The sequence below is a fragment of the Taurulus bubalis genome (genome assembly GCF_910589615.1).
Source record: "Taurulus bubalis genome assembly, chromosome: 17".
NCBI lineage: Eukaryota > Metazoa > Chordata > Actinopteri > Perciformes > Cottidae > Taurulus > Taurulus bubalis.
In genome coordinates, this window is record NC_136605.1 from 20,943,720 (window position 1) to 20,965,931 (window position 22,212).

General features: G+C 45.8%; 2 protein-coding genes across 2 annotated transcripts; both read left to right on the plus strand.

Moving 5' to 3' along the window:
- Nucleotides 1-796: 796 nt before the first annotated feature.
- Nucleotides 797-14,012, plus strand: LOC306749599 (uncharacterized protein; the record flags this gene model as incomplete). Its single annotated transcript, XM_079232911.1, has 22 exons — nucleotides 797-994; nucleotides 2,347-2,519; nucleotides 3,713-3,933; nucleotides 4,004-4,161; nucleotides 4,666-4,754; nucleotides 5,694-5,913; nucleotides 5,996-6,181; nucleotides 6,585-6,732; nucleotides 6,852-7,015; nucleotides 7,223-7,296; nucleotides 8,926-9,061; nucleotides 9,158-9,274; nucleotides 9,529-9,669; nucleotides 10,205-10,259; nucleotides 10,698-10,808; nucleotides 10,968-11,416; nucleotides 11,617-11,665; nucleotides 11,740-12,405; nucleotides 12,731-13,112; nucleotides 13,194-13,399; nucleotides 13,477-13,570; nucleotides 13,646-14,012. Coding segments are annotated over 22 exons (4,059 nt in total), but the record flags the coding sequence as incomplete, so codon positions are not given.
- A 588-nt stretch (nucleotides 14,013-14,600) lies between these two features.
- On the plus strand, nucleotides 14,601-19,973 carry LOC306749600 (properdin-like; the record flags this gene model as incomplete). The annotated part of the gene is made up of 11 exons (XM_079232912.1): nucleotides 14,601-14,682; nucleotides 15,891-16,023; nucleotides 16,158-16,321; nucleotides 16,516-16,680; nucleotides 16,799-16,996; nucleotides 17,076-17,243; nucleotides 17,361-17,552; nucleotides 18,316-18,489; nucleotides 18,613-18,807; nucleotides 19,050-19,161; nucleotides 19,503-19,973. 11 exons carry the CDS (start codon nucleotides 14,601-14,603, stop codon nucleotides 19,648-19,650), a joined length of 1,731 nt encoding a protein of 576 aa, XP_079089038.1. The 3' UTR covers nucleotides 19,651-19,973.
- Nucleotides 19,974-22,212: the final 2,239 nt, after the last annotated feature.

Genomic DNA, 22,212 nt, shown 5'->3' on the forward strand with positions numbered 1-22,212 from the left:
AATATAAAATAATCATATGACAATAATATAATGATATAATAATATATTTGTGAGTAACACTGAGGTGATCATGGGATTATTCGTGCATCATTATTGTGACTTTTTATTTTATTAATAATTTTTATCATTAAGATACAAAATATCTTCTTGCAGCAAATTAAGATTAATATATGACGTGCACAAATAATATCATAATGATGTATATAATATCACAAAAACAAATCAACACACAACCGACAGAAAAGGCATATTTATTAAAGTTAGTTACGAGTTAACGATTAGTTATTAAAGAGTTGTTTAGTACTTATTTAGTAGTTCATTATTAGTTTTAAATTAGTTATGTATTAGTTCGTACTTATTTAGCAGTTCATTATTAGTTTTAAATTAGTTATGTATTGTAGTTATTTATTAGCTATTTATTACAGTTAATTTTGTAATTGTTTATGATTTATTTCAAAGTCTAAAGACGTGTCAGATAAAAATGAACTAACGAATATAAATAAAATAAGAATGAATTCCTCTGGTGGCTCCTCCCACTAATCTGACATCACAGCGAAGGACACGAAGAGACTACAGGAGCAGGAGGAAGAGGAAGATGCTGCCGTGGACCGCTGACGACCTGAGAAGACCTGAAGAAGAGGAAGAGGAGAAAGAGTCTATTGTTCATCCTCGTCCTCTTCCTCCTCCCACCATGACCACCTCGGAGGACAACCCTCTGGCCAATAGGGCCTCGGTAGAGGAGACCAACGAGGGGGTGTTGCCATGGCGGCGTGGGGGGGGGGAGCGTGGGGAGGAGGGGGAGGAGCAGGAGCGGGAGCGTGAGGAGGCGCGTGAGGAGGAGAAGCGGGAGGAGGTAGAGACGCAGGCGGTGGCCTCGTCTCCGGACGGACGCTTCCTCAAGTTCAACATCGAGATCGGACGAGGATCCTTTAAGACGGTCTTTAGAGGACTCGACACCGAGACCACCGTGGAGGTGGCCTGGTGTGAGCTACAGGTAACAGTACACACAGTACACACAATAGAAAGCATGGAGGTGACTACCTATATAGAAGTATATCCATCATGTGTTAAAGCTGCATTCTCTCTCCTGACCACCAGGGGGTGACTCCTCTGGTTGTATAGAAGTATATGCTTCATGTGTTAAAGCTGCATTCTCTCTACTGACCACCAGGGGGCGACTCCTCTGGTTGTATGGAAGTATATGTTTCATGTGTTAAAGCTGCATTCTCTCTACTGACCACCAGGGGGTGACTCCTCTGGTTGTATGGAAGTCTATGTTTCATGTGTTAAAGCTGCATTCTCTCTACTGACCACCAGGGGGTGACTCCTCTGGTTGTATAGAAGTCTATATAAATTACTCTACTTCTCTCTTGATTTATTCCCTCAGTAAACATTGTAAACATGGGTTTATGTCTCAATCTCTAGTTTCAAGTCTTCTTCAATACAGCATGATGTTCATTTAGTAAATTATGGTCATTTTGGAGTCAAACAGACATCTTTTGGGTAAAGTTGTGTGTTTGTTGCTCTTTAGTTCTACTGGACTGACTGTGAGCTCTGATTGGTCCAGAAGGAGGAAGTGATACATTTATGACTCTTAAAGAGTAAATGTTTCACACATCAATGTGTGAATCTGATCTCTGGACATCAAGTTATTATCTTAGAGTCCTCCCACTTTGTACGGACACACACACACACACACACACACACACACACACACACACACACACACACACACACACGCGCACAGGAGGAAATACGTATTTGATCCCTTTCTGATTTTGTAACTTTTTTTGTTTTTGTAACTGACCAAGAAAGTGTTTGAGTGTGTGTAAGTTTGTGAGTGTGTGTGTGTGTGTGTGTGTGTGTGTGTGTGTGTGTGTGTGTGTGTGTGTGTGTGTGTGTGTGTGTGTGTGTGTGTGTGAGAAAGAGATAAAACGGTGACTATGCAGTTTTTTTTATACTGTACACAGTATCTGTTCTCACTGGGCAGACGGCTGCTGGTTGATGTTGATAACAGCTCTTTCTCTCTCTCTCACACACACGCACGCACACACACACACACGCACACACACACACACACACACACACACACACACACACACACACACACACACACACACACAATGAATGAGGTCAAAGGTCTCTGACATTAGCTTTGTGTTGTGTTTTTATGGTTCTTTAGTTGTATTAATTGTTATTTTGTTTATTATTGTGACTCAATTTAACTGATCATTTCAGTTATTTGTTTGTGCTGCTGATTTCCCATGATGCCCATGGGCAATGTGCCCGTCATTTGATCCGTCATGATCAATAAATGAATCAGTAGCTGATCATCTCTCCCCTCAGACTCACCGGCTCACCAAGTCAGAGCGCCAGCGCTTCACGGAGGAGGTGCAGATCCTGAAGGCCCTGCAGCACCCCAACATCGTGCGCTTCTTCGACTCCTGGAAGTCCACGCTGAGGGCCCACAAGGGCACCATCCTGGTGACGGAGCTCATGACCTCCGGGACCCTGAAAGAGTGAGTCCACTATAGAGCACAAAGACCTGAACCCTGAAGACGTGAGTCCACTATAGAGCACAAAGACCTGAACCCTGAAGACGTGAGTCCACTATAGAGCACAAAGACCTGAACCCTGAAAACGTGAGTCCACTATAGAGCACAAAGACCTGAACCCTGAAAGAGTGAGTCCACTAGAGAGCACAAAGACCTGAACCCTGAAAGTGTGAGTCCACTATAGAGCACAAAGACCTGAACCCTGAAAGAGTGAGTCCACTAGAGAGCACAAAGACCTGAACCCTGAAAGAGTGAGTCCACTATAGAGCACAAAGACCTGAACCCTGAAAGAGTGAGTCCACTACAGAGCACAAAGACCTGAACCCTGAAAGAGTGAGTCCACTATAGAGCACAAAGACCTGAACCCTGAAGACGTGAGTCCACTCTTCATATTAGTCCCTGAACGCCCCACGACATCTTAGTCTCTGAACGCCCCACTTCATCTTAGTCCCTGGACGCCCCACTTCATAATAGTCCCTGAACGCCCCACTTCATATTAGTCTCTGGACGCCCCACCTCATCTTGGTCCCTGGATGCCCCACTTCATCTTAGTCCCTGGACGCCCCACTTCATATTAGTCCCTGGACGCCCCACTTCAAATTAGTCCCTGGACGCCCCACCTCATCTTGGTCCCTGGACGCCCCACTTCATCTTAGTCCCTGGACGCTCCACTTCACGTTAGTCCCTGGACGCCCCACCTCATCTTGGTCCCTGGACACCCCACTTCATATTAGTCCCTGGACGCTCCACCTCATCTTGGTCCCTGGACGCCCCACTTCATCTTAGTCCCTGGACGCCCCACTTCATATTAGTCCCTGGATGCCCCACTGCAAATTAGTCCCTGGACGCCTCACCTCATCTTGGTCCCTGGACGTCCCACTTCATCTTAGTCCCTGGACGCCCCACTTCACATTAGTCCCTGGACGCCCCACCTCATCTTGGTCCCTGGACACCCCACTTCATATTAGTCCCTGGACGCTCCACCTCATCTTGGTCCCTGGACGCCCCACTTCATCTTAGTCCCTGGACGCCCCACTTCATATTAGTCCCTGGACGCCCCACTTCATATTTGTCCCTGGACGTCCCACCTCATTTTAGTCCTTGAACGCCCCAGAGCTCACTGGCCTTACCCAGGTTGTGTTTCTGTACCCCTTCAGGTACCTGCGCAGGTTCCGTCACATGAAGCTGAAGCTGCTGCAGCGTTGGAGCCTCCAGATCCTGAAGGGGCTCCAGTTCCTGCACTCCCGCTGCCCCCCCATCCTGCACCGAGACCTCAAATGTGACAACATCTTCATCACCGGACCCTCCGCATCGGTGAAGATCGGAGACCTGGGCCTCGCCACGCTGAAGAAGGCCTCGTTCGCCCAGAGTGTGATCGGTAGGAACGCCGGCGGGGAGAAAAGTGTTGTTCCCTCAGTGGTTTGAAGGTACTGATGCGATGTGTTCAGGGACCCCGGAGTTCATGGCTCCAGAGATGTACGACGAGAAGTACGACGAGGCCGTGGACGTTTACGCCTTCGGCATGTGCATTCTGGAAATGGCGACGTCTGAGTACCCGTACTCAGAGTGTCATAACGCCGCCCAGATCTACCGCAAGGTGACCAATGTAAGGCTCCGCCCACCTGAGCGCCGGCTACTTCCTGTCGCTGGTCACACATTTCCTATGGGATTTTTAAGGTTTTAGGTTCTTCAAAGAACCAGAAATGGTGCCTTAAAGAACCATTATTTTGAAGGTTATTTTACCCTTTCTTTGAAGAACTATTTAAGGAAATGGTTCTTTAAAGAACCCTGGTTTGAAAGGTTCTTCAAAGAACCAGAAATGGTGCCTTACATAACTATTTAAGGAAATGGTTCTTTAAAGAACCCTGGTTTGAAAGGTTCTTTGTGGACCCAGAAATGGCGCCTTAAAGAACCATTTGTTGAAGGTTCTTTAAAGGCACCTTTATAAGTTCTTTGAAGAACTATTTATGGAAATGGTTCTTTAATGAACCCTGGTTTGAAAGGTTCTCCAAAGAACCAAAAATGGTTCCTCTATGGCATCACTCTGAAGAACCATTTTCAGTTCCAGATGGCACCTTAATTGTTCTGTGTGCATGTGTTTGTTTGTCAGGGAATCAAACCAGACAGTTTCCTCAAAGTCACAGTCCCCGAGCTGAAGGAGATCATTGAAGGCTGCATCCGCACCAGCAGCAGCGAGAGGTACCAGTATGCATCAGTCCATGAGATGTGTTAATGATGAGGTCCTTCCATGAGATGTGTTAATGATGAGGTCCTTCCATGAGATGTGTTAATGATGAGGTCCTTCCATGAGATGTGTTAATGATGAGGTCCTTCCATGAGATGTGTTAATGATGAGGTCCTTCCATCAGATGTGTTAATGATGAGGTCCTTCCATCAGATGTGTTAATGATGAGGTCCTTCCATCAGATGTGTTAATGATGAGGTCCTTCCATCAGATGTGTTAATGATGAGGTCCTTCCATCAGATGTGTTAATGATGAGGTCCTTCCATCAGATGTGTTAATGATGAGGTCCTTCTGGGCCTCATCATTAACACACGATTCCCTAGTATGTTCCCTCCTATGTTCCCTACTATGTTCTCTTCTGTGTTCTCTTGCATGCTCCCTAGTATGTTCCCTTGTATGTTCCCTCATATGTTCCCTCCAATGTCCCCTACTATCTTCTCCCCTAGTATGTTCCCTTGTATGTTCCCTAGTATGTTCCCTTGAATGTTCCCTAGTATGTTCTCTAGTATGTTCCCTAGTATTTTCCCTCAAATGTTCCCTACTATGTTCTCTCCTATGTTCTCTTGCATGTTCCCTTGTATGTTCCCTCGTATGTTCCCTAGTATGTAACCTTGTATGTTCTCTAGTATGTTCCCTCATATGTTCCTTCCTATGTTCCCTCATATGTTCTCTAGTATGTTTCCTCTTATGTTCCCTCATATCTTCCATAGTATGTTCTCTAGTATGTTCCCTCCTATGTTCCCTTGTATGTTCCCTCCTATGTTCCCTCATACGAGAGAACATACAATAGAGTCCATGAGATGTGTTAATGATGAGGTCTTTCTTGGTACCATGGAGCCTCTGAACCTCCTCTGCTGGGCCTCATGCTTAGTGTCCTGGTTGTCCTGCTGCAGGTTCACGGTCCAGGACCTGCTGGATCACCGGTTCTTCCAGGAGCAGCTGGGGGTCCACGTGGATCTGGCCGAGGACGAGGACGGCTCCAAGTCGCCGCTGAAGCTGTGGCTCCGGATGGACCACAACAAGAAGCTTCACGGGAAGTACAAGGACAACAAGGCCATCGAGTTCCTGTTCGAGCTGTACAAAGACATCCCCGAGGAGGTCGCCCAGGAGATGGTACCGCCCGCCACGCCCAACCTCGTGTTGATGACATCACGGGCCGAGCTGGTCTCACCTGTCTCTCACCTGTCTCTCTCAGGTGGTGCTGGGGTTCTTGTGCGAGGCGGACTACAAGCCGGTGGCCAAAGCCATCAGACACCGAGTGAATGCCATCATGCGTCAGCGGGAGAAACGGCGACGCCTCCTGGAGGAGTCTGACCCCGCCCCCCAAACACCAAAACCGCCCAATCACAGACCGGCAGCTGCTGCGATGTCGGCCAATCAGGTGCGTCTAAAGTTGCTGACAAGGAAACGTCAACAACTTTATGGTGTGAAGAGCGATCAATAAGTTTTCTGTTTCACAGTTACTGAGCATTCCTTCTTGTCAATAACTGTGAAGATAGATCTGATATATATATATATATATATATATATATATATATATATATATATATATATATATATATATATATATATATATGTATGTATATATATATATATATATGTATGTATATATATATATATATCATTTATACAGTATATATATATTTATATATATTATATGTATATATCATTTATACAGTATATATATATATATAAAAAAAAATATATATATATATATATATATGTTATTTATAGAGATATATATTATGAAAAAAAGTCTGGTTAATCGATTTAAAAACTCACAGCAGGACTCAGCTGCTGTTTCAGGCCCCGCCCCTTCCTGGACACAAGCCCCGCCTTCGGCAAGCAGAGAGGATTCTGGGATCGGCAGCATCTCCAGCAGGATGGAGGGAGACAGAGACGAGGAGGACATGACGGCTGCTACATGTCAGGGTTATTAATATTCTATTATTCATATTTCATCTCTAAACGTCTATACTTGTTTTCATCCTTTCATTGTTTTGTTATTGCTCATCATTTAATTATATTGATTTTATTCCTGTCGGCAGCAGACTGTGAGATTGACAGGTCCTTCAACGTTGAAGCCACGCCTCCTCCAGTGACTCACCCCGCCCCTGCCCTGGTGGCTCAGGAAACCCCTCGACTCCAGGCTCCTCCCCCTGTTATCCGGACTCCATCCAAGGCTCCGCCCCTTCCCGTGTTGCGTTTCCCCAAGGTGGGAAGGGGCGGGGCTAATATAGACAAGGGGCGGGGTTAAACTAAAAACAAGAGCTTTTTAACTTTATTAATAGTACAATAGATTAATAATAGTAATGTTTGAGTCCTCTAGAGGAGATTAGAGACCAATCAGACCTTCTGGAGGAGGTTTTCCCGTTGAATCATGGGAAAACAAACTGAATCTTTCTGTCCGTGTCTTCACCAGAGCATCGCTGTGTCCCACAATGCCGAGCGAGAGCCATCTGGATCAGTCTGCGGCTTCTCCTCGCCTATTGAGAGGTAACACACACATTCATCTCTATACTTATGAGGACATCATCAATGGTTGGTCATTGATGATCATTAAAGGTGGTCCTCATAAACATTCAACATGCATAAGCATTCATAAGCATTCATAAACATTCAACATGCATAAGCATTCATGAACATTCATACACATTCAACATGCATAAGCATTCATAAACATTCATGAACATTCATAAACATTCATGAACATTCATAAGCATTCATAAACATTCAACATGCATAAGCATTCATAAGCATTCATAAACATTCAACATGCATAAGCATTCATAAGCATTCATAAACATTCAACATGCATAAGCATTCATGAACATTCATAAACATTCAACATGCATAAGCATTCATAAGCATTCATAAACATTCAACATGCATAAGCATTCATGAACATTCATAAACATTCAACATGCATAAGCATTCATAAGCATTCATGAACATTCAACATGTATAAGCATTCATGAACATTCATAAACATTCAACATGCATAAGCATTCATGAACATTCATAAACATTCAACATGCATAAGCATTCATGGACATTCATAAACATTCAACATACAAAAGCATTCATGAACATTCATAAACATTCAACATACATAAGCATTCATGAACATTCATAAACATTCAACATGCATAAGCATTCATAAGCATTCATAAACATTCAACATGCATAAGCATTCATGAACATTCAGAAACATTCAGAAACATTCATAAACAGTCATAAGCATTCATAAACATTCAACATTCATAAGGATTCATAAGCATTCATGAACATTCAGAAACATTCAACATGCATAAGCATTCATAAGCATTCATGAACATTCAGAAACATTCAGAAACATTCATAAGCATTCAGAAACATTCATAAGCATTCATGAACATTCAGAAACATTCAACATGCATAAGCATTTATAAGCATTCAGAAACATTCAGAAACATTCATAAGCCTATTGAGAGGTAACACACACATTCAGCTCTATACTTATGAGGACATCATCAATGTGACTTTAACTTAGTGACAAATGTCCTGTTTGTTAAAAGTTATCCTCATAAACATTCATAAGCATTCATAAGCATTTATAAGCATCCACGAACATTCATAAACATTAATAAGCATTCATAAACATTTATGAACATTCAGAAGCATTCATAAACATTCAACATTCATAAACATGCATAAGCATTCATGAACATTGATAAACATTCATGAACATTCATCAACATTCAAAAACATTCATAAGCATTCATAAACATTTAACATTAATAAACATTCATGAACATTCATAAGCATTCATGAACATTCATAAGTATTCATAAGCATAAACATTCAGCATTCATAAACCTTCATGAACATTCATAAGTATTCATAAGAATTCATGAACATTCATAAGCATTCATAAACATACAGTATATATATATACATATATATATATAAGTATTCATAAGCATTTATAAACATTCATAAACATTCATAAACATACAGTATACATTCATTAGTATTCATAAGCATAAACATTCAGCATTCATAAGCATAAACATTCAGTCCTCATAAAGGCCGTAGACACACATCAGTGTTTAACCGTGGTCTCTTCACTTCCTGGATTTCTAGCTACGCCTCCGATGTGACCTCAGGTTTGAGTGATGGCAATGACGGCCAATCAGACAAGGGCAACCAGGAAGTGAGCCGGCGGACAGCAAAGAAGCAGTTCAGGCGGCGAGTGAAAGCTCGCCTGAGGATTACGGGGGTGATGGCACCACATTCATGAATATGATGTTAACACACACACACACACACACACACACACACACACACACATAGACTCACGTCGTGGTGCCTTCAGGTGTCCGACATGGCGGACCGCGTGGTGGAGTGTCAGCTGCAGACTCACAACAGTAAGATGGTGACCTTTAAGTTCGACCTTGACGGAGACAACCCCGAGGACATCGCCTCGGTGATGGTGAGCAGCAGCAGCCAATCACAGCACAGCTTTCAGTCACAAGACTGTTATGTGCTCTTCTGGTTCCTGTAAGTTATGTGAAGGTTCTAGTCCAAACAACACCTGAGCTTATACTGTTAGGAACAAAGGTTCTAGACTTGAGGCGAGTTATGTATGTTCTACCCTACTAATGTTAATACTTTGATAAATAAATAAATGTGAGTATTGTTTTAAATGTCGGATCCAGAGTTTTCTATGTTTCGTCGTTTGTTCAGATCCACAGAGACTTCATCATCCCGTTGGAGCGGGAAGGATTCATCCTCCGCATGTATGACATCATCAAGAGGGCAGAGTCTATGATGCATCCAGAGCAGCCGGGCGACACCGACAGGTCGCCTCACCTGTCCGACTCCTCAGTATGTGACCACCGACCAATCAGTGGTCATGTGACGTGTGTGTTACCTGTGTGTGTTGTGTGTGTTCTTGTGTCTTGTGTGTGTTACCTGTGTGTGTTGTGTGTGTCCTTGTGTCTCCTGTGTGTTACCTGTGTGTTTGTTGTGTGTGTCCTTGTGTCTCATGTGTGTTGTGTGTCTTGTATCTCATGTGTGTTGTGTGTGTCTTGTGTCTCGTGTGTGTTACCTGTGTGTGTGTTGTCTGTGTCCTTGTGTCTCGTGTGTGTTACCTGTGTGTGTGTTGTGTGTGTCTTGGGTCTTGTGTGAGTTACCCGTGTGTGTCTTGTGTCTCATGTGTGTTGTGTGTATCATGTGTGTTACCTATGTGTGTTGTGTGTGTCTTGTGTCTCATGTGTGTTACCTATGTGTGTTGTGTGTGTCTTGTGTCTCGTGTGTGTTACCTGTGTGTGTTGTGTGTGTCTTGTGTCTTGTGTGTGTTACCTATGTGTATTGTGTGTGTCTTGTGTCTCGTGTGTGTTACCTGTGTGTGTCTTCACAGTTCCTCCTCCTGACTCCAGGCCTCTCCAGGACTTTGTCCTCGTCTTCACTTCCTGGTAAGAAAAGACTAAAGTGAGTCAGGAAGTTAAATCTGAGACATGAACCCCAATTCAGATACAAAAGATATTTAGAGGATTTCGCAAATTCTTTGGACATTCTGATGATAGTGATTCTGATTATAAAAAATGTTTTTAATTAACTCATAATTTCAACCCACAGGAAGCAACTGAAATATGATTTGACAATTTTATTCCTGGGCTCTGTAGGAAGAAGTAGTCATTTAAAACAATAATAAAATATATGTAGTATACATATGAATATATATATATATATATATATATATATATATATATATATATATATATATATATATATGTATATATATTATAATAATAATACTTGCTTTTTCATATTTTGATGGAGGATGGGGGAGGTGTCATTAATCTTCTAAAGAAAGGCCGACTGGCTAATCAATAGTCGTGTTTTCCCATCAGACATTGAAGATGCAGACCCCTCCCCCTTGACGGGCGGAGACTTCTACATAGACCGTGAGGCCACGCCCCCCGTCAGACCGCTGAGGTCACAGTCTTTCCACACCTCCTCAGGTACGTTGACACCTGCCAATTATCATTTTAAACATGAACAACATTTATGTAACGCTCGTTGGGGCCCCTCAGGGAAGCGTCCTGGGGCCCCTGTTGTTTATTTTATACCCTGAGAAACCCCTTGTTGATCATCTTAACCCCGCCTCCCCCTCTCTCCAGCTTCCTCCCATCAGCCTCTTCCCTCCCCCGTCCCTGACCCCCCTCCTCCTCAGTATAACCTTCCGTCTCCCCCTTACTCCCCCGACACCGCAAAGAGCACCACCCCCTCCCTCCCCACCTCCCCCTCCTCAGCTCCCACCTTCCCTCCTCACTGGCCCCCCCCTGACCAGCCTCTCTTCTCTCTGGCCAACGTGCTCTCTCTGGCCATGAGTGTGGCCCATTCCTTGATGCCCCCACCCGGGACCCCCAACCAGGGCTTCCCTCCCCCGTTTCCTTCCCTCCCGCCTCCCTCCCTGGGTCCTAAGTTCCATCCTCCCAGCCATGGCTCCTTCTCTGCTCCTTTCTCCTCCCAGCTGTCCTACAGCCCCGCCTTCCCTCAGACAGGCCCCGCTCCCGACAGCCAGCAAGGGGCGCCGCCCGGCCGAACCCACAACACACCTGAGGCACAGGTGAGCTTCCCGATTTCTGTAGTGCAGGTCGAGGATTAGAAAAACCTGGTGTTACTAAATCGTTCGTTCATTCATTCACTTGTTCACTCACTTGTCCACTCGTTCACTCACTTGTTCACTCGTTCACACACTTGTTCACTCATTCACTGTCTTGTTCATTCACTTGTTTAGTCGTTCATTTACTCGTTCATTCATTTCAGTCTATCAGTCATGTTCAGCTGAAGGTTGACTTAGCTCCGCCCCCTCAAGGTGAGTCCCTGCTGGCATCACAAAGTGACATCACACCAGACTGATGACTCACTGATCATGTATCTGGTTCACAGGGCCAGAGACTGTCTTAGCTCCCAGTCCGACCAGCGTTCCCAGTCCGACCAGCGCTCTCAGTCCGACCGGCGCTCCCAAACCGACGAACGCTCCCAGTCCAACCAGCGCTCCCAGTCCGACCAGCGCTCTCAGTCCGACCGGCGCTCCCAGTCCGACCAGCACTCCCAAACCGACGAGCGCTCCCAGTCGAACCAGCGCTCCCAGTCCGACCAGCACTCCCAAACCGACGAGCGCTCCCAGTCGAACCAGCGCTCCCAGTCCGACCGGCATTCCCAGTCCGACCAGCACTCCCAAACCGACGAGCGCTCCCAATCCGACCAGCGCTCCCAGTCTGACCAGTGCTCCCAGTCCGACCAGCGGTCCCAGTCCGACCAGTGCTCCCAGTCCGACCAGTGCTCCCAGTCCGACCAGCGGTTCCAGTCTGACCAGTGCTCCCAGTCCGACCAGTGCTCCCAGTCCGACCAGCGGTTCCAGTCCGACCAGTGCTCCCAGTCCGACCAGTGCTCCCAGTCCAACCAGCGCTCCCAGTCCGACGAGCGCTCCCAGTCCAACCAGCGTTCTCAGTCCGACCAGCCGTCCTAGTCCGACCAGCGTTTCCAGTCCGACCAGCGTTCCCAGTCTTGTCCAGGTGTCCGCCCCCATCTCACTGTCCCCGACACAGGAAGGTGAGACACACTGATAAAACTGATGAAACTAACAAGTTTATTTATTTTAAAGATGAGCTGAAAACCAATATTATGGACCAATATTAGAGACAAAGAGACAGACAGACAAAGAGGCAGATAAACAAAGAGACAGAAAGGTGATGGAGGTGATGAAGGTAAAGCAGTTGAAAGTCTCCAGGTGGAACAGAAAGAGAATAAAAGGAGTTGTTCACTAATAAAGTGTGAACGATGAGTTTATTGATCAGCGAAGGCTGATTGGTTCCTGTAGCGCTGCCTGCAGGACAAACTACGTCTTCTTCTTCTCCTTCTTCTTCTTCTCTTTCAGTGAAGAATTCTTCGGTCTTAAGCTTTGGTCGTTTCCAGGTGACGCCTACTAAAGTCACTCCTGCTGTCCGTCAGCAGGAGCCCCGCCCCCTCGGTCAGACCACACCCACCACCCACTCCCCGCCTCCCTCCGGGGCGAACCAATCGGAAAGCTCAGAGAGCAGCACGACAGAGCAGAGCGAATCAGAGAGCAGCGTGGATTCGGTGGTCAAGGTGTCCCCGCCCCTTCATGTTCAGGTGGAAGTGGAGCAGAGGAGGAGGGGGAGGAGAGGGGAAGCCGGCAGCTCCAGCCAATCATGGAGCCGCTCTGCGACTTACGTCAGCTCTGACGAATCAGAGAGCGAGAAGGAGATGTGGGTGGAGCTACAGGAGCTCCATGAAAGGTGATTGTTTGATGGAAATAGTTTAAATAACTCACTCATCCTTTTTACAATAAATAAAGTGTGAACCCTTTTGGCTCCCAGACACCATGTGGATGTGCAGAACCTGCAGGCCAATCAGAAGCGAGAGATCGAGGAGCTGTACCTGAGTATGGGTAAAGTCCCGCCCCCTGGCATCGTCTCCCCGGCGGCCATGTTGAACAACCGCCAACGCCGCCTCTCCAATACCGGGAACCATCCACCTTTTCGCAGGAACAGCCTGCAGAGACTGGACATGCTGCCCCCAGCAGGTGAGGAGGAACCACTGCATGCAAACAACCCATTAACATTAATACTGCTTATTAATATAATAATGTTTGTGCCTCAGGTATCATGAGGAAGAGCAGCACTGGATCTCAGGACAGAGCGGACAGAGGCGTGACCTTTGCCCCCGAGCACCGCAGCACGATGACCTCATACAGGTAACCACAGGTAGAGTCCTTCAACACAGGTAGTGTCAGCTGACGTGAGACTGACCTTTGACCTCCGTCTTCCAGAGAGAGAGGCGCTGCAGACTAACTGGAGAGACGAAGACGACGGATGACGACGAAGAGGAACAACATTTATCTAGATTCCAGATTTTTTGATTTGCTCAAACATTTTAAAGAGATTTCAGAACTTATTAATAATAGCAACACTTTACAAAACATAATTTTATCTTTGCTTTGAAGAAGGCTCTCATCATTTAGTCATATTATGGATGAGTCTCCTCCTATCAATAATGTATTTATGGTCAGTATATAAATATCTAATAATGTGTAATAACACGTTTGAATATGCTCCCTATGCTCTGTTATTCACGCTTGTTTACATGTGTATACGCCGTGTGCCTTGAAGAAGGAGGATTGTAACTTTGAGGATTAAAGGATGAAACTTAACGTCCAGTGTTTCTTTTCACTTCGTGAACTTTCTGTTGGTCACAAATATAATCGCTCCTGTGTTTGGTGATCAGCTGACACCTTTGTATCCGGAGGAGGGAGGAGCTACATCTGTGCTCTGAATCAGCCAATAGAAAAGCTGCGCCTCCTCCAGCAGGACGATAAGAGGTGAAGCGTGTGTGTGAATATATATATTATATGTGGCGGTCCGTGCATTTTCTACCTGGGTCTTCAGTGCTGTGTGATATTGTTTACATAAATATACTCATGACGGGATGCTGCGTCCTTAACGGACAATGCATGTAGTCCACATCAACAACAACCAGTCACATAGTTATCTAACCGAGGGTTTATCTTGCGCCTAAACTTCACTTTATTAATAAAACAACAACTGAACTACTGAAAGTATTTTAAATGAACGGGTCAATCCTGGTCGTTATTACGCAACAGTCCACTGCATGGGTTACCACACACACACACAAACACACACACACACACACACACACACAGAGGGAGGAGCTCTGCTGAAACATAGGACTGAACTCATCCGTCTGTCTTCACTTCTGTCGGCAGGATGGAGCGTCTCAGGGTTCTGATGGTTCTCAGGGTCCTGGTCCTAGTCCTGGTTCTGGTCCTGGGGTCAGTGCAACGCTCAGGTCAGTCTTGTTTGTTTGTTCGTATATATTTATGTCTCACTCTGTCTTTAGAGAGACATCTCACTCTGTCTCACTCAGTCTCACCAGAGACGTCGGGGGGAAAATAGATTATTTTGTCTTTCTCGTCTTTAGAGAGACACGTCTCACTTTGTCTCACTCCGTCTTTAGAGAGACACGTCCCACTTTGTCTCACTCCATCTTTAGAGAGACACGTCTCACTCCGTCTTTAGAAAGGTATCTCACTCCGTCGTTAGAGAGACACGTCTCACTCCGTCTTTAGAAAGGTGTCTCACTCCGTCGTTAGAGAGACACGTCTCACTTTGTTTTTAGAGAGACACTTCTCACTTCATCTCACTCCGTCTTTTGAAAAGTGTCTCACTGCATCTTTAGAGAGACACATCCCACTTTGTCTCACCCCATCTTTAGAGACATGTGTCTCACTCCGTCACCCTCGGTCACACTCCGTCTCACTCTGTCTTTAGAAAGGAGTCTCAACTCATCTTTAGAGAGACACTTCTCACTTCATCTCACTCCGTCTTTTGAAAAGTGTCTCACTCCGTCGCTAGAGAGACACGTCTCACTTTGTCTTTAGAGAGACACGTCTCACTTTGTCTCACTCCGTCTTTAGAGAGACACGTCTCACTTTGTCTCACTCTGTCTTTAGAGAGACACGTCTCACTCCGTCGTTAGAGAGACACGTCTCACTCCGTCGTTAGAGAGACACGTCTCACTCCGTCTTTAGAGAGACACATCCCACTTTGTCTCACTCCGTCTTTAGAGAGACACATCCCACTTTGTCTCACTCCGTCTTTAGAGAGACACGTCTCACTCCGTCTTTAGAGTCCTTGTCCTGCTGAGAGTTTTTAGTCCGAAAAAACAAGTGATTAGAAGAAGTACAAGTGAAACTCGTGTGAGTTTTGGGACATTTGACTCATAATTGTGCAACTTTTAGAAACTTTGCCCTGTGTCGAAATCCTGGAAACTCTACTAGTACACACACACACACACACACACACACACACACACACACACACACACACACACACACACACACACACACAGTGGAAGTTAAACTAAATTAACCATCATTATTACGTGCTGATGTTTCCTTTTATTATTATGATGTGTGTGTGTGTGTGTGTGTGTGTGTGTGTGTGTGTGTGTGTGTGTGTGTGTGTGTGTGTGTGTGTGTGTGTGTGTGTGTGCAGAGTGTGTGCAGTGTTTTGCACGTTTCGACCTGGGTCAGTGTGATGAAGAGCTTGGTGAGGTGGAGGAAGAGGACTGCTGTCAGAACCCTCACTACGGTTACCAGGCAACAGATGGAGTGTGTCGTTCCTGTGGGTCAGTGCACACACACACACACACACACACACACACACACACACACACACACACACTCACAGGTGTCCCAGTAGAGACCAGTAGGACTCACAGGTGGCCTCCTCGTCAAACCAGTAACACCAGTGTGTTCCCAGTCCTCCAGAGTGGTCTCCCTGGTCGCCATGGTCACAGTGTAACGTCCTGTGCGGAGACGGAGTGACGCAGAGAAACAGGAAGTGTTTCGGTATCGGAGTCTCAGAGTGTGAGAACCCTAAAGACTCACTGCAGACCAGACCCTGTAACAGCACCTGCTGTGAAGGTACACACACACACACACACACACACACACACACACACACACACACACACACACACATATATATATATATATATATATATATATATATATATATATATATATATATATATATATATATATATACACACAAAGACACAGTTTGTCATTTGTGTGTGTGTGTGTGTGTGTGTGTGTGTGTGTGTGTGTGCGTCTAGATAAGGGGTGGGGCTTGTGGCTCTCCTGGTCTCCCTGCTCGGTGACCTGTGGAGGAGGCGGAGTCAGGATTAGAAAGAGAGTCTGTTCCAGTCCTCCTGAGTGTCGCTCGGCCTGCAAGGGTCCTGCAGAGGAGACAGACACGTGTGAGACACACACCTGCCCAGGTAACCTGTCTGTCTGACTGTCTCTCTCTCTCCACCTGTCTGTCTGACTGTCTCTCTCTCTCCACCTGTCTGTCTCTCTCCACCTGTCTGACTCTCTCTCCACCTGTTTGTCTCTCAGTTCATGGTGGGTGGTCCAGTTGGTCTGGTTGGTCTCAGTGTTCAGGTCATTGTGTCAGTGACGTCATCGTCCCCAAAAGGGAGCGAGGGCGTTCTTGTTCTAGCCCCGCCCCTTCCACTGATACGGTGCCACCTGGCAACAGTTGCCCTGGAGACGAGATCCAGGACCAGAACTGCAGCGAGCTCCCCAACTGTCCAGGTGAGAGAAAGACCCGCCGATGGAGCAGGTGAAGTCTGAAGATGGAAACCTGACGTGTTCTGATTGGTTGACTCTGCAGTGGACGGCAGCTGGGGGGCGTGGTCTCCGCCCGGGCCGTGCTCCGTCTCCTGTGGGGAGGGGATCCAGCTGTCAATCAGGGCGTGTGATGGCCCCGCCCCTAAATATGGCGGCCGATTTTGTGATGGACCGAGCACTCGGAGCAGCGTCTGTCAGAAACCTTGTCCTGGTAACATATATACATACACACACACACACACACACACACACACACACACACACACAAACACGAACACGAACAAACACACACACACCAATACCCAGCATGCCTCTGTCTCTGTCACAGTGGACGGGTTCTGGTCCGGCTGGTCCAGTTGGGGTGAGTGTTCCACTTCCTGTATCCCAGAAGGCCGAGCTTCCATCAGGTTCCGCCGACGCGCCTGTTCTAGCCCCGCCCCTTCAATCGAGCCACCCGGCTCGGATTGCCATGGTGACGACAGCGAGACAGAAAACTGCAACCACCTGCCTCACTGCCCAGGTTTACCTGTCTGTCTACCTGTCTGACCATAACTCTACCATAAACAAACAAAATGGGACTTTACAGCTGTTAACAACTCCCATGGGTTTTATCAGAGACATCAACGACTCCCAGGTGTCTTCTTAAAGACATTAACGACTCCAAGGTGTCCTCTTAGAGACAGTAACGACTCCCAGGTGTCTCTTAGAGACATTAACGACTCCCAGGTGTCTTCTTAAAGACATTAACGACTCCCAGGTGTCTTCTTAGAGACATTAACGACTCCCAGGTGTCCTCTTAGAGACAGTAACGACTCCCAGGTGTCTTCTTAGAGACAGTAACGACTCCCAGGTGTCTTCTTAAAGACAGTAACGACTCCCAGGTGTCTTCTTAAAGACAGTAACGACTCCCAGGTGTCTTCTTAGAGACAGTAACGACTCCCAGGTGTCTTCTTAAAGACAGTAACGACTCCTAGGTGTCTTCTTAAAGACAGTAACGACTCCCAGGTGTCCTCTTAGAGACAGTAACGACTCCCAGGTGTCTTCTTAGAGACAGTAACGACTCCTAGGTGTCTTCTTAGAGACATTGACGACTCCCAGGTGTCCTCTTAGAGACATTGACGACTCCCAGGTGTCCTTTAAGAGACATTAACGACTCCCAGGTGTTCTATTAGAGACATCAACGACTCCCAGGTGTCCTCTTAGAGACATCAACGACTACCAGGTGTCCTCTTAGAGACATCAACAACTCGTATTGACTGTGTTTCTGTCTGTCTCTGGACCAGTGGACGGAGGTTGGGGGTCTTGGTCTCCCCTCTCTGCCTGTCCTGTTACCTGTGGGGTGGGGCTTCAGGAATCAACCAGGAGATGTGATAGCCCCGCCCCAAAAGCTGGCGGCCGACCATGTCCTGGAGAGGGACGTACAACCAGCATCTGTCAGACCAATTCCCACTGTCCAGGTAACAGGTCTTTGTCTTGCATGAAAAGTCTTTGTTTTCAGCAGGTGTCTCTGGTCTCTCTGGTGTCTCTGGTGTCCCAGGTGTGTCCTAGGTCAGGTCACGTGACTCGTCTCTGTGTTTCAGTGGACGGACAGTGGTCAGACTGGTCTTCATGGGGCGAGTGTAAATACCCGTTCGGGGCCCGGAACATTCGCTGTAAACAGATCGGCGGCTCTCAGGCTCGAGAGCGCCGGTGTCTCCATGGAGCCCACAACGGGTCCATCTGCCTCGGGACCATGATTGAGAGCCGGGTCTGCTACGACGTCACCCAGTGCCTCGGTGGGTTTGGTATCATGGATATTATTAGTATAGATTAGAATATAGATTATAGAGTAACGATTATAATTATACACTTTATAGCATAGAGTATAGATTAAATATTTTAGATGAAATAGTATATAGTATAACACAGTTTTTGTGTGTGTGTGTGTGTGTGTGTGTGTGTGTGTGTGTGTGTGTGTGTGTGTGTGTGTGTGTGTGTGTGTGTGTGTGTGTGTGTGTGTGTGTGTGTGTGTGTGTAGTGACGGGCAGCTGGGGCGGCTGGGAGCCGTGGAGTTTGTGTTTTCCGTCCTGTGGAGGAGCACCTAGAAGCATCAGGCAGCGACACTGTGAACCGGATTACAAGGACTACAAGTGAGTTCACTGTCTGGGGGACGAGTAGAGAACATGCATGTACAGGACATGTAGAGGACATGTATGTAGAGGACATGTATGTAGAGGACATGCATGTAGAGGACATGTAGAGGACATGTATGTAGAGGACATGTAGAGTACATGTATGTAGAGGACATGTATGTAGAGGACATGTATGTAGATGACATGTAGAGGACATTTAGAGGACGGACAGCAGACAGGAACAGAAACCTGAAAACACAGAGTTTAGATTCTAATTACCGTGTGTGTGTGTGTGTGTGTGTGTGTGTGTGTGTGTGTGTGTGTGTGTGTGTGTGTGTGTGTGTGTGTGTGTCTTCCAGTCCTACTATCGGTCGTCAGAAGCAGCAGGCAACGTTCTTCGGGAAGCCGCTTTACGACTGCGGCCCAACGCCCGACGGGAGGCCACATATTCAAAAGCAGTCTTGCCTCAACGTTCCTCCCTGCACCGAACAAGCAGCTCACCGATGAGTTTAACAACCATCATAACTTACTCACCGATGAGTTTAACAACCATCATAACTTACTCACCGATGAGTTTAACAACCATCATAACTTACTCACCGATGAGTTTAACAACCATCATAACTTACTCACCGATGAGTTTAACAACCATCATAACTTACTCACCGATGAGTTCAACATCATCCTTTAAACCTCTTAGCGTTCCTGTAAAATGTGCCTAAAACGCCTATCCAGTACTACCCAAAGTAAATTGCAAGCTGTACCCGTGTATCTGTGATGTTTTTGTTTATTTATTTTGGATACGTTAAATAAATAAATCATATCACTGATGAGTTGCTGTTCAATTTAGTTTATTTTACTGTTAGATCTACTAGCACCATTAGCTCTGTTAGCACCATTAGCTCTGTTAGCACCATTAGCAATGACCCGCCATCAAAACCTTAAGATGAGCTGAATCGATCTCAGATCTGTCTCCTTTAAAAAAAATATAAATTCGACAATAAACGAGTGAAAATTCAGATTTGTTTCACTGCGAAACCATTCATTCATGTGTTAACACGTCATAATCATAATTAACCCTCATTCATGTGTTCACACGTCGTCATTATTAACCGTCATTCATGTGTTCACACATCGTCATAATTAACCCTCATTCATGTGTTCACACGTAATCATAAGTAACCCTCATTCATGTGTTCACACGTCATCATAATTAACCCTCATTCATGTGTTCACACGTAATCATAAGTAACCCTCATTCATGTGTTCACATGCCATAATTAACTCTCATTCATGTGTTCACATGTAATCATAATTCACCCTCATTCATGTGTTCACACGTCATCATAATTAACCCTCATTCATGTGTTCACATGCAATCATAATTGACCCTCATTCATGTGTTCACACGTCATCTTAATTAACCATCATTTATGTATTCATGTATTCATACATCACCATAATTGACCCTCATTCATGTGTTCACACGTAACCATAATTAACCCTCATTCATGTGTTCACACGTCGTCATAATTAACCCTCATTCATGTGTTCACACGTAATCTTAATTAACCATCATTCATGTGTTCACACGTCATCATAATTAACCCTCATTCATGTGTTAACAGATAATTATAATTAACCCTCATTCATGTGTTCACACGTCGTAATCATAAGGAGCCTCTAAAACACATTTTTATCTAATAATTTAATGTCAACAAAGACAGAAGCCGCAGAGGACCGTTAGCTCCTCCCACACTGTTTTTTAACAGGCGATGACATCATGTCGTCACATTTCTTCTCCCAGCAGCTCTCCAGAGCTCCCAGTGTTCCCAGTGCTCCCAGTGTCTGAGTCAATAAAAGTCCAGCTTGTTCCAGTAAAAATCAGTTGAGTCGTCATCACGCTTTATATTTAGGTTTGTTGGTCACAAAGGATTACAGATGTAGAAACAATGGGAGGATGAAGATGAGGAAGAGGATAAGGAAGAAGAGGATGAGGAAGGGGACCTGTTAATGAATGTCCTGCTCGTCTTCATCAGGACTCGTCTGGTCTCAGTCAGGACCAGTTCTGGAGCTTTCATCCGGATCTCATGATCATCGAGTAACGATGGTTCTAAAGTCCTCAGTGTTCACACGTCAGCGAGTTGAAAGCTCCAGAAGCCACTAAAGGGACTTCATTCACTCACTTAATGAGCTCACATTGAATTTGTGCTGCTGACCAATAAGAAGCCGTCCTGACAGAGCTGACCTCTGATTGGACGAGAGCCAGAGAGAGTCCAAAGCGAAGGAAGCTATCGTAGCTAATAATGTGGTTCACGCTCAGTTACGATGTTAGCCACCAAGCTAACTAGCATGCTACCTAAAAGAACAGACCCGAGAACTAAACATGAAGATAGAGATTATTAACATGTTAATAACATGCTCACATGTTAAGCTTTAAGTCCAGCAGACCAGACTCCTTTGAAAAAGACTCTCATAACTGATGGAGGAGCCGGGACCAGCAGCTCCTGTTCTCAAAGCTTAAATGGCTGTTTTTATGAATGGAGTCTTGTGAGTGTCTGGTGAGGTGAAACTATTCCACTGAAGCGCTGCGGATCCTGAAGGCGACTGAGCGCTTCGCTAACGGCGACGTCATCGTTCGTCCGGCTGCTCTGCGATGACACCCTGAGAGGGGCGGAGTCTCCACATCCCTCCCCCATGTCGCCACTCAGAGGAGGGCGGATCATCTGAAACCCGCCCGGATACAGGACTGAGCGCAGGGAGCTGATTGGCTGCGAGTCCTTCTGTCAGCTGAGTGTTTCCAGTGTAAAAACAAAACAAAGAACTGGAGCAGAAAAAGACAGGAAACGGTTTTATCATCAAATAATAAAGAGGAATTTAGTTATAATAGTACACATATTTATATTATTTCAATAGTTCAAATGACAAATGAAAGCGACAACGTTGCTGCTGAGATCGACCAATGAGCTTTCCCCTCTCAGCAAGGGGAGTGGTTTCACTCAAGGCAACATGTCGGTCCGCCTCTCAGTACCGTCTGACTTCCTGTCTGAGTCTCTTTGGTTCCTACTA